At 36.2% G+C, this 16,133-nt stretch overlaps 1 protein-coding gene across 2 annotated transcripts in view; it reads right to left on the bottom strand.

The window, feature by feature from the left end:
* The window catches only part of ARL6 (ADP ribosylation factor like GTPase 6), a 47,784-nt gene that overhangs the window by 26,992 nt on the left and 4,659 nt on the right, over positions 1–16,133 (bottom strand). For both annotated transcript variants that reach the window (XM_037834035.1, XM_037834044.1), the window contains exons 3-5: positions 11,205–11,266; positions 10,725–10,793; positions 7,236–7,330 (exon numbers count right to left, since the gene is read on the bottom strand). In XM_037834035.1, coding sequence (XP_037689963.1) covers positions 7,236–7,330; positions 10,725–10,793; positions 11,205–11,266 — 226 coding nt within the window. The remainder of the gene's footprint in view (positions 1–7,235; positions 7,331–10,724; positions 10,794–11,204; positions 11,267–16,133) is intronic.

Raw genomic sequence — 16,133 nt, 5'->3', positions numbered from 1 at the left:
TTTGTGAACAAGATATCTGCTCTACAGGAAATACTAAAGGGAGCACTACAGACAGACAGGAAAAGACAGGAGAGAGAGGTTTAGAGCACAGTATTGGGTGACAGTAGCACAATAATGTAGGTACACTGAACAAAGATGACTGGGAGTATGGTTGGAGGAAGGTTAGGGACATGTAGGACACCAGAAGGAAGCACAGAAGATAAAGACTGGGACTGTGTAACTTAGTGAAACCTAGAGTGGTACCCTATTGCTGTATTTTATTTTAGTTTTATTTTTCTTTAATCTTTTTTACTATTCTTTTAATTCTTCTTTTGAGTAATGAATATGTGTAAGTGCTGATTGTAGTGATAAATGCACAGCTATATGATGATACTATAAACAACTGATAGTACACTGTGGATGATTGTATGGTATGTGAATATATCCCTATTAAATATCAGGGGAAAAAATAAACAGGGGATACAAGTGCTGGAGAGAACTTGGAGATGAGGGATGTATGTATTTACTATTGGTGGGGAAGGAGAATGGTGTAGCCTATCTGGAGGACAGTGTGGTGGTTCCACAAGAAGCTAAGTATGTGGGTGACTAGAGTCCTGCAACCTCATTATTGGGTATACATCTGGAAGATCTCAGAGCAGGGCAGGGATAGGAATGGACATTGCACACTGGTGTTTATGGCGGCAGTATTTCTGCTTTGCAGAGGATGGAGATGGCCTAAGGGTACATCGACTGATGAACAGAATGGTGAACTGTGGTGTATGCATTGAAAATTGAGCAACTGCAAGAAGAAATGAAGTTGTGAGTCATGCAACTGGGTGAATGGATTTTGAGGACATCATTTTGAGTGAAGTACACCAGAAATAAAAAGAAAAATACTGTAACTCTTCATCTAATATGGAGTAACTATAATGTGCAAACTCTGAGAATTGAATCTTAGAGCACAGGTTATCAGGGGAAGGCTTGATGTAAAGGTCCCGAGATTGTAAGCTCTTACAGCAGTCACATCTATTCCTGAGTCGTAATGGTTATCTTTACATTCTGAGATGCTGAGCTCTTTTTATATAACCTGGTCAGTTTCTGGAACCTTGGGTATCTGTGTGACACCTGAGACTCAGAGCTAGAGCTTGGCAGCTATGAATGTCGGTATTATCTCATATGGCAACTGTTGATAGAGCTGAAAAAGAGTTCATACTTCAATTAGAGACATGAATGAAGCGGATCTGACTAGGACTAAGGCAAATCAGGCCAAAGGGTAAAGGATGATACTGACTGGGTTTTAAAACTAAAACTTCTGCCCAAGACCAAGGGAGGAGATGTTTATTTGATGCAGGATCTATATTTTCTGTAGCCTCACTAGGTAATTTAACTTGTACGGTCAGTTTGTTTGAATACCATAGGTATATGGAGCTTTGAATGGGAAGCTGGATTTGGCGAGTTTGTACAGGCTGGGATGAAATTCCGATACTTCCTAAAGTGATTTGGGCAGAGAGCAAAAGTGTATTTGTGGGGACCCCATGAGGAACTGGGGGGAAATGCGGAAATATTGGACTTTCCCACCTGGGTTATTGGTGATATTCTCGCAAACACTGAGGACTGCCAATTTGGTGGACCAAGCCCTTGATCTGAGGGCTTTCCCTTGTGAGGCTTGTTGATGCAAAGGAGAGGTTAAGCCTACTTACAATTATTGCCTAAGAGTCTTCCCAGAGAGCCTCTTTGTTGCTCAGATGTAGCCCCTCTCTCTCTTTACGTTTACATGGCAGGTGAACTCACTGCCCTCTCCCCTACATAGGACATGACTCCCAGGGGTGTAAATTCCTCTGGCAATGAAGGAAATGACCCTTGGGGTGTACCTGGACTCTCCACTGTAGGATTGAGAAAATCTTGACCAAAGAGAGAAAAGAGATGAAACAAAATAAGTTTCAGTGGCTAAGAGATTTCAAATGGAGTGAGAGGTCACTCTGGAGGGTATTCTTAAGTGCTATATATTCTTTTTTAGTTTTTAGTGTGTTGTAATGGCTAGAGGGAAATACCTGAAGCTGTCAAACTGCAACCTAGTGACCTTGATTCTTGAAGACTATTGTATAACTATCTTACACAGTATGACTGTGTGATTGTGAAAAACTTGTGGCTCACACTCCCTTTATACAGTGTATGGACAGAGGAGTGGAAAAATGGGGACAAAAATTAGATGAAGAATAGGGTGGGATGGAGGGGATGGAATGTTTTGGGTGTTCTTTTTTACTTTAATTTTTATTCTTATTTTTTTGGAGTAATGAAAATGTTCAAAAATTGATTGTAGTGATGAATGCAAAATTATATCATGATAGTGGGAATAACTGATTATACACTTTGGATGACTGCATGATATGTGAATATATCTCAATAAAATTGCATTAAAAAAATACTATGGTTAAGCAGCAAGAGTTGTTAGAAAGCCCCACACTACTTTCATTCCATTTCTAACAAGGCCACACTTCTTTTAAGCCTCCAGCCTTTCCCAAAAGCCCTAGCACCACATTTACTTAAAATCATTTTAACATGAATAAGTGTAGGAATGTAGAATTCCACAATACTTACTGGAGCATTTTTTGTAGGAGGAAAAAAAAGAATATCAATCAATAGCTGAATGGTTAAATAAACTGTGGAACATTTGTAGGGCAGCATATTAGCCACTATTAAAGAGAATAATTACATTCATGCTAACTGATGTGAAAAATTTCCATCATGTAGCATTATTTGAGAACAGGCAGATGCAGAAGAGCATATAGAATATGATCCCATTTTGGTAAACAATGGCACTCCCCATAGCACCCAAGCTTATATATATATACATCTTTGGTGTCTATAAATGTATGTGTGTGTGTGTGTTACCATAAATAATAAATAACATGGAATATATTAAAGGCATGAAAGAAAAAAAATACCTATTTATTAATACTAGTATCTTGGGAAGTGGGGTGGGGACTGGCAGTTTGGGAATGCGGTAGATTAAATTATGTACCCCAACACAGACATGTTCTTAGTCTTAATCTGCATTTCTGTGGTTATGAACCCAATATAAATATGGTCCTCTTGAAGATATTATTTTAGTTAAGATGAAGCCCAACTGAATGAGGGTGGGTCTCAATCTGGATTACTGGAAGCCTCATAAAGAGAACTGGCAAATCGAAGGCAGAAAGGAAATCAAAGAAGGCACAAAGGAAATCAAATCTCTGTGACATAAGGCAGGGATTAAAGTCAAGGAACCCCAAGGACTGAACCTGAAAGCTATTGACCCTTGGAGGAAGCAAGCCTTCCAGACTCCAAAAATGTAAGACCATAAATTTCTGTTGTTTAAGCCAGCCCGCTGCGTGGTATCTGTTATAGCAGCATGGCAAACTAAGAGATATCAAAAACAGAAAAGTTGTGGAGGAGAAGATGGCGGCACAGAAAGGAGTGGAAGACTGTTAGTCCCCCCTGGAACAATTCATAAATGACCAAAAAACTAGCAAACAACCTGGAATAACAGTGGGGAGACAAACATGACTGTCCACTCATCATCCACCAACCTGAATTGGGAGGAATGCCCGAGATCACAGCATAAAATCTGTAAGTAAAACTTCGGACCTGCACTGAGAGCCGAGAGCTGAGAGCCCCTCCCTCACGGAAGCCTCGCGGTGCTAGAGAGCAGCACTCTCTCAGCCCAGCTCCAAGTGAGGTTTAAATGTTAAATGCTCAATACAGACAGCGAATCCTCAATAAGCAGACAGAAGCTTTTGGTGACAACTGACCTTGGGAGAGTTGGGGGACATATCTGTCTCAGGACGGGGATCCCAGAGGATCGGGTGCTATCTCTGGCTGACAGGTGAACCTGGAAGTTTTCCTGTCCCTTTCTCTTTCTGTGGAGAAAACCTCAGCGGTTCTCAGCCTGCAGCACTTTGTAGTAAAGACAGCCTCCACCATTTTAAAATCAAAACACTTTGATCAGCAAAGTCACAGAAACAAAGAACTTATTGATATGCAAATGACATCTCTGGAGGGTGCATAGCTTCCCAAGCGGAAAGGGAGGGGCCCAGCTCTACTGCCTGTCTTTCAGTCTTTCCGGAACCAGACCCTAAAGCCTGGAGGAGGAGAGCCACAGGCCACACCCTCTTACACAGGCAGTGACAGGCTGAAAGGTGGATTTGCCAAGCAAAAAAGCACAGGTGTCTCAATCCTCTAGGAAAAGCCATCAGGGAAACCAGATACTGAAATATTACCTTCTTCTGTGACCTGAGCCTGTTCTCATCTGGGAAAACCTGATTGGGGTGGCCTAGGAGGTCAAATGCCTAGACAACAGAAAACTACAACCTACACTAAGAAAAATGAAGCTATGAGCCAGTCAAAGGAACAAACATACACTTCAACTGAGATACAGGAATTTAAACAACTAATGTTAAATCAATTCAAAAAGTTTAGAGAATATTTCACAAAAGAGATAGAGGCTGTAAAGAAAACACTGGGCATATATAAGGCAGAAATTGAAAGTTCCAAAAAACAACCAGTAGAATATATGGAAATGAAAGGCACAACACAAGAGATGAAAGACACAATGGAAACATACAACAGCAGATCTCAAGAAGCAGAAGAAAACACACAAGAACTGGAGAACAAAACACCTGAAAGCCTACACGCAAAGGAGAAGATGGAGAAAAGAATGAAAAAATATGAGCAACGTCTCCAGGAACTTAAAGATGAAACAAAGTACAAGAATCTATGTATCATTGGTGTCCCAGAAGGAGAAAAGAAGGGAAAAGGGGCAGAGGCAATAATAGAGGAAGTAAGCAATGAAAATTTCCCATCTCTTATGAAAGACATAAAATTACAGATCCAAGAAGTGCAGCGTGCTCCAAACAGAATAGATCTGAATAGGCCTACGCCAAGACACTTAATAATCAGATTATCAAATGTCAAAGACAAAGAAAGAATCCTGAAAGCAGCAAGAGAAAAGCAATCCATCACATACAAAGGAAGCTTAATAAGACTACGTGCAGATCTCTCAGCAGAAACCATGGAGGCAAGAGGAAGTGGTGTGATATATTTAAGATACTGAAAGAGAAAAACCGCCAACCAAGAATCCTATATCCAGCAAAGCGGTCCTTCAAATATGAGGGAGAGCTCAAAATATTTTCTGACAGACAATGAGAGACTTTGTGAACAAGACACCTGCTCCACAGGAAATACTAAAGGGAGCACTACAGAGTGATAGGAGGGGACCGGAGTGCGTGGTTTGGAACACAATTTTGGGAGATGGTAGCCCAGCAATGTAAGTACACTGAACAAAGATAGCTATGTATATGGTTGAGAGAGGAAGGTTGGGAGCATGTGAGACACCAGAAGAAAGGAGGAAAGAGAAAGACTGGGACTGTGTAGCTTGGTGAAATCTAGAGTGTTCAGCAATTGTGATAAAATGTACAAATATGTTCTTTTACAAGGGAGAACAAGCAAATGTCAACCTTGCAAGGGGTTAAAAATGGGGAGGCACTGGGGGAGGGATGCAGTCAATGTAAACTAGAGACTGTTAACTACCAGAATCATTGTATTATGCTTCCTTTAATGTAACAAAGGCAATATACCAAGGTAAATGCAAATAAGAGGGGGGGATAGGGAAGGCATGTTAGACACTTGACATTGGTGGTGTTGTCTGACTCTTTACCCTACTTTGATTTAAGGTTGCTTTTCCTTTTGCTACTTCCTAGCTGTCATTTTTTTCCCTCTTTCTTTTCCCTCTCTACCTTCTCTGATGCTCCCTCCTGCCTTGTGGAAGAAATGTAGATGCCCTTATATAGATAGTGGTGAAGGTGGTGAACACATAAAGATGTGACCATACAGAGAACAACTGATTGTCTACTTAGGATGGAATGTATGGTGTGCGAACAAAACCGCCTTAAAAAAAAAAAAACGGGTTGATGATAAAACCTCACGGGCAATATACTGAGTGAAATAAGCCAGACACATAAGGACAAATATTGCAGGGTCTCACTGATAAGAACTAATTATAATATGTAAACTCATAGACATGAAATATAAGGTACAAAGATATAGGACGAGGCTTAAGAATGGGGAGTGGTTGCTTAGTATGAGCAGAATGTTCAACTAGGATGAACTTAAATGTTTGGAAATGAACAGAGGTGTTGGTAGCAAGATGTGAGAATAATTAACAGTGCCGAATGGTGCGTGAATGAGGTGGAAAGAGGAAGCTCAGAGTCATGTATGTCACCAGAAGGAAAGCTGGAGGTCAAAAGATGGGAATGTATAAAACTGAATCCTATGGTGGGCAATGTCCATGATTAACTATACAAATATTAGAAATCTCTTCCATGAACCAGAACAAATGTATGACAATACAACTAGAAGTAAATAATAGAGGGGCATATAGGGAAGAAACATATACCTATTGCAAACTATATACTACAATTTGTAGTATTTCAACATTCTTTCATAAACAGTAACAAATGTACTATACCAACACTACGAGTCAACAATTGAGGGGGGTTGGTTAGGGATATGGGAAGATTCGAGTTTCCTTTTCTTTTTCTTTCTTTTTTTCCCATCTTTCACTTTATTTCTTGTCTGGAGTAATGAAAAGGTTTTAAAAATTAAACAAAAATTAAGTGTGGTGATGGATGCACAACTGTATGAGGGTACCAGGGGCACTGATTGCACACTTTAGATCTTTGGATAATTGTATGGTATCTGAACAATCCCAATAAAAATTAAAAAAAAAAAACAGAAAAGTTATGTTTGGAAAGAATCTCCACAATAAAAATTTGTAGAAAATGCTGTGATTATACACACACACACAGATACATACACATATATCACAGAGAAATGCATGAAAAGATGCTAATTGAAAATTTAATGGGTGTTAAAATACAGAACTTTTACTTTCTTCCTTATTATTTTTCTGTCTATATTTTTTGCTATTGGCACATAATATTAATGTAATCAGAAAGAAAGGCATTTTTATTTTGGGGGGAAAAAAGGTCAGAGACCCAGAAAACACTGGGAAAAGGTCTGAAATTTTAAAAATATAGTGCTGTAGGTGAAGACATTATGAACTCTGCATAACGGATGGTTTAAAATTCAAAAATTTTAAATAAGAGATAATAAGCATGAGCAACATTTTTCACCAACACCAAAGAATGAAACATCATAGCAAAATACAGACACAAAAGTACAGAAATCCACAGACTGAAAGACACACACACACATACCTGGATGGTTCAGAAGAGTATCAAGTTCTTCTTTGGCCACAACCATTCTTAATCTATCGCTACTATCAATGACAAAAATAATGGCTTGTCCTTCTCTGTATAATACCAAGAAATAAAAATCAAAGTTACATCTACAAATTTTTCCATGTTTACTATCCATTTGCATTTTTTAACCTGTGCATTATTTCTTCATGGCCTATGTTTTATCATTAAAGGTTTTGGTGCTCTTTCTTATTAATTTATGAGTGATTAATATATTAACCATTAGCCATATTTCATGTAAAATAATCCTTTTTACTTGGATAATATGATGAATTTAATGACTTGCTATGTCAATTTTTTAAATTACAAGTAATTCATTTTTTTGTTAAAAAATTAGAATGAGAAAAAGAAATAAAAAACCACAACCTTATTATACAGATACAATCATTATTTCGATATATTTATCAATTCTGACACTTTTGTGTATATACATATATGATTATCTACACATGTGCTTAAAATGGAATCTTGTTTTATATGCTGCCTTTCTGACAAGATTTGTGTTCATCCTTGATTCTTTTAGCAATGTAGTTTGAACTTTTATATGAAACACTAAAGCTCTACCCTAATGTTGCGCAAATACTTTTTAGCATAAATTTAGTGAGAAATACATTTTAACTTAGAGATACAATAGAAACATAAGTATACATGAAACATGAATATATTTGAACTAAAAGTCTCCTGAAACATTTACTAATAGTTTTTTTAAATTTTATTCTATTTGATTTTTAAAAGACATGATAGCCAACTACTGAGTTGATTTAAGGATTTGCTAATGCATCACACCTGCTCTTTGAAAATCACTGATGGCTCTGCACCTTTATTTTAATGGTTATAAAGTATTTCCTTGTATGGCTGTGGCATGAAATATTGTGTCAAACCTGTATTGCTGGACTTTCAGGTTACTTCCAATTTTCATTATTATGAATAACCTTGGAAAAACATTCTCCTACATATATTAAAAATTTTTACATGCTTTAAGATTTATTTTTAGGAGTAAAATTTCTAAGGAAAACAGAGTTTTAGATAAATATTGCCAAACTGCTCTCCAGAAACACTGTATCAATTTGTACAACTACCAGCACCAGCTTTCCCACCCCCTTACCAGCACAGGCTATTATCATTCTTTTCAATCTGGGACATTTTAACAACATATTATTTCAATTTGCATTTCATTAATTGCTTTAGAGGTTCAGTATCTTTTCACATATTTATCGGACATCTGTAGCTTTTTTTGGTGAATCACTTGTCACAGTCATATATTACGTTTTTAAGTTAAATATCATTAGTAATGAATGAACATGAAATGATTTGGCCATGTCATAGAACATTAATTGACAAAAGCAGGGTACAAACCACCCCCTAATTTAGGTGGTTCCTTCCTCAATTTTATAAACTATACAACTTTACACAAGACACATAACAAAAAGATTAACAATGGTAAATTTATGAGAAGTGTGATTTTTGGGAAACAATTTTTCTACACTGTTTGCTGTATTTTCCAAACTTTAAAAAATGTGCACTCTGTATATTTTGCACTTTACCATTGTTTTATTATTGAGAGTAATATGCAAAAATTATACAATATTTAAAATTACAGAAACACATAGAAAGTGAACTTCCCTTACAATCTTATTATTCTAAAAGCAAATACTGTTAATGGTTTGGTGCATATTCCTTTATTTTCTTCTCTCTATATATGCTAAGCACATGTTTATATTAATAATATTTCCCTTTATGTAACTGAAATATGAAAACATCATTATAAATACAATGCTCAAAGCACATTCTTGGCTCACTAGGCCTGGTCATATGATACATTTCTAAACGAAAAATGCTGGCCGGAGGGGTATGACCATTTTCCCTGTGAACAGATATTGATAAATTACTCTCAAAAAGATATTACATTCCCACTTACAAGTGACTCATTCTACCAACAGTAGACTTTATTAATTTTTTAATCCCTTCCAGTCTAATAGATAAATATGAGCATGATCTCTCATAATCCAAAAAAATATGGATATGGAGGAAATTTACTATTTTTGTAAATTTCTCAACAGTAACCACATTCACATTCATCAATTTACAATTTAACTATAATATTCCTGAACTCACTAATTTCTTCCAAAAACAATTTGAAGAAAAAAGGGTTAAAATCCGAAAAAAGTTTCTTTTTTCCAAGTACTATTTTCTATGTACTTTTGTTCTCTGTAATCAAAACAAATGCATTTTTTTTAAAGCAGCTAAAATAAATACATTCTCTTTAAAAAGTATTGTTTATCAACTAATTGGAGGTGAAATAAAAAATTCTATATTTGAAAATTCAGGTTTACTTTAAAATCCCACATTTCTCAAGGGAATCTACTACAGAATACTACAAACATGATACTTTTCCTTTTCTAACCTGACCCACAAACTCGTAGCACTGCCCTTTTTCTCTGATCTCTGAGGATCTTTGGATCTATATGATTTAAATAGGTCTTCAATTAAAATCCTCACTGAGAAGAGTATCTGGAATAAATTTCCTTTGCTCATTTCAGAGGAATAAAATGTTTGTTCCCACATTTACTATCAGGAAAGAGTCAATCAATCGAAGTTTAAATCTGATCTGGAAGTAATGTGTCATTTCAAGGCAGGAATTCATAATAACAAAAGGAAGTTTAGCAAAGAAATACTGTTTTTTAAGTTTCAGACTCCAAAAATGAGTTACAATGCTCTTAAATGAAGGAGTCTTACCAATATCAGAAGTCAATGAATTCAATTTAATATCATATGCAAATCTTGAGAGGTATAACACATTTGGATACTATTAATTTGTCAGTGGTTAATCTCTTTCCTAGAATCTGAAGTGATCAGTGAGCACTTGATTTTACATATGCTAGAAAAATGTTGTCTAGAATTGTTCAGAGAACCAATGGATCAACTTTTAGACAGTTAACACTGCTATTTCAACTAAATTTATTCAATAAATATTTTCTAAGCTATATGCCAAGCCTTTAAGAAATAATTTGAATAAGAAACAACCTCTGCTTTAAGGAGTTCACAATCTTATTACGGAGGCAGCCATGGTACATGACTTTAAGAGTGAAAAGTATGTGAATGGACAAAGTACTGTGCAACACTGGGGACAGAATAACTGGGCGAAATAGTGGAACTTAACAGGGGATGTGACTTTTCAGCTTGTTCTTAAAGGTTGATTATATTAATCTTAAACTGGAGAGAGAGAAAGAGGGTAGGAGAGAACATGAAAAACATAGACAATAGCATATGCAAAGGCCCAAGATTATGAATTTATCTTTTTCAATTAGGAAATGTACTTAAATTACATGAAAAATCAACATTATAATGTAGCCTATGTATCTAGCCATGAAATAATTTGGATTTCTAATCATTATTTACCGTCAAAATATAACCATCTAGTTAACTGACATTCACAAACATACTTACTTATAATAGTGTTCCCAGAGATTTCTGTATCTTCCTTGACCTGACATGTCAAACACTGTAAAAGACAAACTACCAAAAGCAAAAAATAAAAGTATAACTAAATTAAAAGCTACTAACTTAAAGTATAACTTTGACTTAAAATTTTAAATAGTTCCCAAATAAATTATCTTAATATACCATATTTCAACTGATGCCAACTTTGAAGTAAAAGTTCTGTAAAAATTAATTTAATGAATATTAACATTATTTTGCAATGTATAACATATTTTTAAAATGTTCTTTTGACTAGTGAGGTTATCAGAATTTGTCTAAACCCTAAATTCTGAAAAATAATCCAAGGGTGGTGGTATAAACATTTTAATGCCCACATGCTTCTGAAACAACAAATTACTTTTTCCATTAGAAGGAATGACCAGTTATATCTAACAACTATTTCTTCCCCATAGCTTCTTAATTATAAGTATAAATAAAATGGATTACCTGGATGATTTGAATTTTTCTATGCTGAATCCTATTGTTGGAACTATATCTTGAGATTGAGCCTTTAAAAGAAAAGATGAAGTTCAGAAATTTGCAATTACTAAAGAAGAATTTTTCCTCAGGTTAAAGAAAATGCATCCAAATCTTCTATTTCTTAAAAACCCACATACATTTTTGTTGGGAATGTAAAATGGTGCAGCTGCTGTGAAAAACAGTTTGGCAATTCTGAAGAAAGTTTAGTATAGATTTACTGTATGATCTGACAATCCTACTTATAGGTATATATCTAAAAGAACTGAAAGTAGGGATTTGGATGGAATTTGTACACCAATGTTTGTAGCAGTATTATTCACAACAACCAAAAGGTGGGGGCAACCCAAATGTCCATTAGTAGATGAATAGATTAAAAAAAAATGTAGTATAGACATACAATGGAATATTACTTAGCCTTAAAAAAGGGATGAAGTACTGATACATGCCACTATACAGATGAACCCTGAAGGTATCATGTTGAGTGAAATAAGTCAGAAACAAAAGGACAGATATTGCATAATTCCATTTATATTAAATAACCAGAATACACAAATGCACCGATACAGAAAGTAGAGTAAAGGTTACCAGGAGTAGAAGAAAAAGGAAATGGAGAGTTAATGCATAACGACTGTAGCATTTCTGTCTAGGGTGCTTGGAAAGTTCTGGTAATGGATGGTGGTGAGGGTAGCACAATATTGGGAATGTGATTAACCCCACTGAATGGTATGCTTGGGAGTGGTTGAGATGGGAAAGTTTATCTTGTGTAAATGTTTCCACAATAAAAAAAAAATTAACTAAAGAGATAATGATAATTAAATGCAATACATGATCCTGGACTGGATTAATAATGGAGAAGAAAAGGCCCAAAGGGACACCACCGGGATATATGAAAAAAATTGGGATAAGCCTGAAAACTTCCTATCAATGTTAAAGTTCTTGAACATGTTAACCATATGGAAGGTGGTTACATAAGTGAATATCCTTGTTCTTAGGAAATGTACATGGAAGTATTATGTGTTCAAGGAGCATGATGTATTCAACCTACTCTCAAATGTTTAGAAAACTGATAGATAGAGGATTGATAGATAGAAAGATGAGATAGAATGATTCAACAAATATGGCAAAATGTTAAAATTGGTGGATCTGCATATGAGGGGGTATGTTGGAGTTCTCTGAATGAGTTTTTATTATTTTTGCAACTGTCCTGGAAGTTTGAAATTATTTCAAAATTAAAAGTTCAAGGAAAAAGATTGTCCATTTCTAAAATCTTCTACTAAGGACATGAGAAGATTAAACAAAGAAATTTTAAACTAAAATGGAAAGACAGAAGCTGAAAAGCCACTCGAGCTTAGTTACTTTAATAGTAATGAACTAATGAAGATCTCCACACCCCGAGCTGCCCTGGTTCTGCCTTTCTAAAGCTTTTCCTTCAATTGTACGTGCTGTGCTAATAGTCTTTCAAAAATCTTTTTGTTTATGTTGGTAGAATTTGTTTCCTGCTATTAAAATCCCTGCACAATACATTGGGGTCACTTCATTGTGCAATAAGCTTTGGAATAAAGAGTTTCCTAGCTTTTTTTTGTTCCCTAAAACCTCACTTGTGCTGTTTTGAATCTATTATTTACCCCAGAAAAGACCCCGTTTTTTTAATCCATTCTTGAGCAGGCAGACCTATTGTGGGTGGGACCTTTTGGTTAGGCTATTTCAATTGAGATGTGACCCAGCCCATTCCAGGTGGGACTTAATCCTTCACGGGAATCCTTTACAAGAAGATAAAAGGCAGAAACACAGAGAGAGGGGGCAGAGAGAAGAGAAATGCCCAGAAACATTTAAACACAGCCAATGAAACCAGAACCAGGAGAGAAAGACCAGCAGACGTCACCATGTGAGAGAGGAACACTGGATGTCAGCAGTCTTCCTTCAGAGAAGGTATCCTCTTGTTGATGCCTTAATTTGGACATTTTCAAGGCCTTCAAATTGTAACTTGTAACTTAATAAATCCCCATTGTTAAAAGCCAACCCATTTCTGGTATATTGCATTCCAGCAGCTTTAGCAAACTGAAACATCACTGGTTTGACTTTAAAGGTTTCCACCCAATAATCGCATTATAAAAATCATTCATCAGTTCAGAAAACACCATCAACTTCAATAGAGTAACAATAAATTAACATTAGGATAACAATATGAAAAACCAATTTGGGTACAAGAAGTTTCTAGTTATCTAGAAATTAATTTTACCAACAGAGAAAACAAGATATAACTTTACTATAAAATGTGACCTGCAAATTTTTTTTGCCAGATGTTTACTGACAATCAGAGCACCACAGATTTCTATAATTAATGTACTTACTTCATTAAAAATAACATATTTTAATAGTGGATGTAAACTCACCAGAAACTGTTCTTGAGCTCAAAGGTAGGCAGAAAACAAATGTTAAATCTATACTTTAGTGACAGAGGGTTATCTAAGAATTTTGGGCCTTTAATACAGGCAGCCTTCAGAGTATTATCACCAAGCTTTAAAAAAAAAAAAAAAAAGGAAGAGAAACTTGTTCTGCTCTTTGGACCTGGATGTCAATTTCTTTAAGAAGATAGGATACTTCCCTAAAGATTAAGGGTCAGGAGACAGTATCAGAAATCAGGTGATCCCCTTAAAACAGCTCTGGAGATAGTATAGGCTAGTGTCATAATTTACAGAGGTAACAGCAAGACAGGGATGTTGGAAGACAGAAGATTAATTAAAAAGTGCTAGTTATTGGCTATGTGCCCAGGTTTTCCTAATGTGGTGTGTTAGGCAGGGTCAGTAGATCTAAAAGATTAGTCTGAAATGGGTATATCAGACTATTTCAAGATAACAGACTGAGTACATGCTGTATCCTTCCCCTCCTGCCCCAACTTCCTAGAAATCACAGATGAAGAAAAAAAAAAATCCACAACTGTATTAGAAAATAAGAGTGGGTGCCCTCAATAGAACCAAGTTGGGTAGGAGATTGGATAGAGAACAAAGCTATTCCTATCCTTATCAAAGAAACTTATTTCTATGACAATAACTATACTTGGGACAGAAGATCACTATCCTGTTGAGAATAAGAAAAGAAAAGAAGAAATTGTAACTCCTATTTTCCTTTTGAACATATTTCTGTTTACTATATTTGATGATAGTAAGCATTTTGTGGCTGGTCCATTTTGGGGCTATTAACTGTGGCTCCAGCTTCAATCATTTTGTCCTTATTTGAGTCTACTTTTACCACGAAAACAAAAATTATCTTGAGAATATTTCTTGTGGAGAAAAATAGAAATACCTCCCATAGAGTAATCTCTAATTTTGCTCACTCGTTGCTAAAGGCCTTACTGCAGAAATGAAAGTTCCAGTATTAAGATTCTTAAGCACCATTCCAAGTTGATCTGCTGATTGCTAATCCACAATGCTGATTATGGACCCAGGTACAATCAGGTATGATACTTTCCTCGTCCATGCACTACTGTCTAAATTCAATTCTGGACCCTATCTTTTTGGGTAGGATGCCATATTTTCCTTTTAAAGACTGACTTAGAAATCTTTTTGTAATCACGCAGGTCAGAAGATAACCTCTAATGTAACATGGCCTTTTAAATATGTTCTTTCATTTAATGGGAAGGAATCTCTTTTCCCCATTTCCACAGAGGGAATACCATTAAAATGACCCTCCAAGATTCCCTACTGCTCTCCTCTCCTGCAATTTATTCCTTTCCATGAGAAAAAGTTGACTTCCTTCACTGCTCAGTTTGTGAGATGAAGTTGACCATGCTTGGCTAAGCCCTTCCCTCTCTTCCTCTTTTGAGAGCCAGCTGCTCTTTGGAAGCATACCTTCTCACCTGGTCTTAGCAATGCAGTAAGCCTAGGAGAGTGCATCTTTCTCTGAGCAGGAAAGCTTGAAAGTGTGGGAGTACTTGAAACTTTATCAATAAAGTTGATACTTTTTTCATCCCTGTCTGACTTAAGCATGTGTATCCCAGCTGATTCCCAGTAAACCTAAGGAAGCCCCTAAAACGCCTACATTACCTTCCACATCCATTTTCAGCACCTTATCCTGTCTATCTTAAACTAACTCCCATCCGAAAATATACTAGCAGTTAAGTATATTTTGCATGGTAAACCCTTGTCAATGTAGAAGAAGGGAATGATGACATGAAGAAAAGAAAGAATGGCATTTTTGTAATCCCAAAGTAATCTCTACTTGAACAGAAGTAAAACTGAAGCTGCCATAAAATAAATGGGAGCACTGTGCTGGTTTGTATGTATTATGTCCCCCAGAAAAAGCCATATTCTTTAATGCAATCTTGTGGCATCAGACATATTACTGTTGATTAGGCTGGAACCTTCTGATTGTTTCCATGGAGATGTGATCCACCCAACTGTGAGTGACACCTTTGATTAGGGTGTGACCTCTTGATTGAATGTTTCCATGGAAATGTGGCCCCACCCATTCAGGGTGGGTCTTGATTAGTTCACTGAAATCCTATAAAAGGAGCTCACAAACAGAGGGACCTCAGAGCAACTGAAAGTGACATTTTAAAGAGGAGCTGCAGCTAAGAGAGGACAAAACACCCCAAGAGCAACATTTTGGAGAATGCCATTTTGAAACGCAACCTGGGAGCAAGGAGACACCAGCTACATGCCTTCTGAGCTAACAGAGGTTTTCTGGACGCCATCGGCCATTCTTCAGTGAAGGTAAACTATTGCTGATGCCTTACCTTGGACACTTTATGACCTTAAGACTGTAACTTTGTAACCAAATAAACCCCTTTTATAAAAGCCAATCAATTTCTGGTATTTTGCATGAAAGCAGCATTAGCAAATCGGAACACGCACTAAGTCTTCTCATACTTCCCAGTGTCTGCAGAGAAGCTTTTAG

This window comes from Choloepus didactylus, chromosome 1 (assembly GCF_015220235.1).
Source record: "Choloepus didactylus isolate mChoDid1 chromosome 1, mChoDid1.pri, whole genome shotgun sequence".
Lineage (NCBI taxonomy): Eukaryota > Metazoa > Chordata > Mammalia > Pilosa > Megalonychidae > Choloepus > Choloepus didactylus.
The sequence above is the reverse complement of the archived record's forward strand: the minus strand, read 5'-3'. Positions and strand labels throughout refer to the sequence as shown.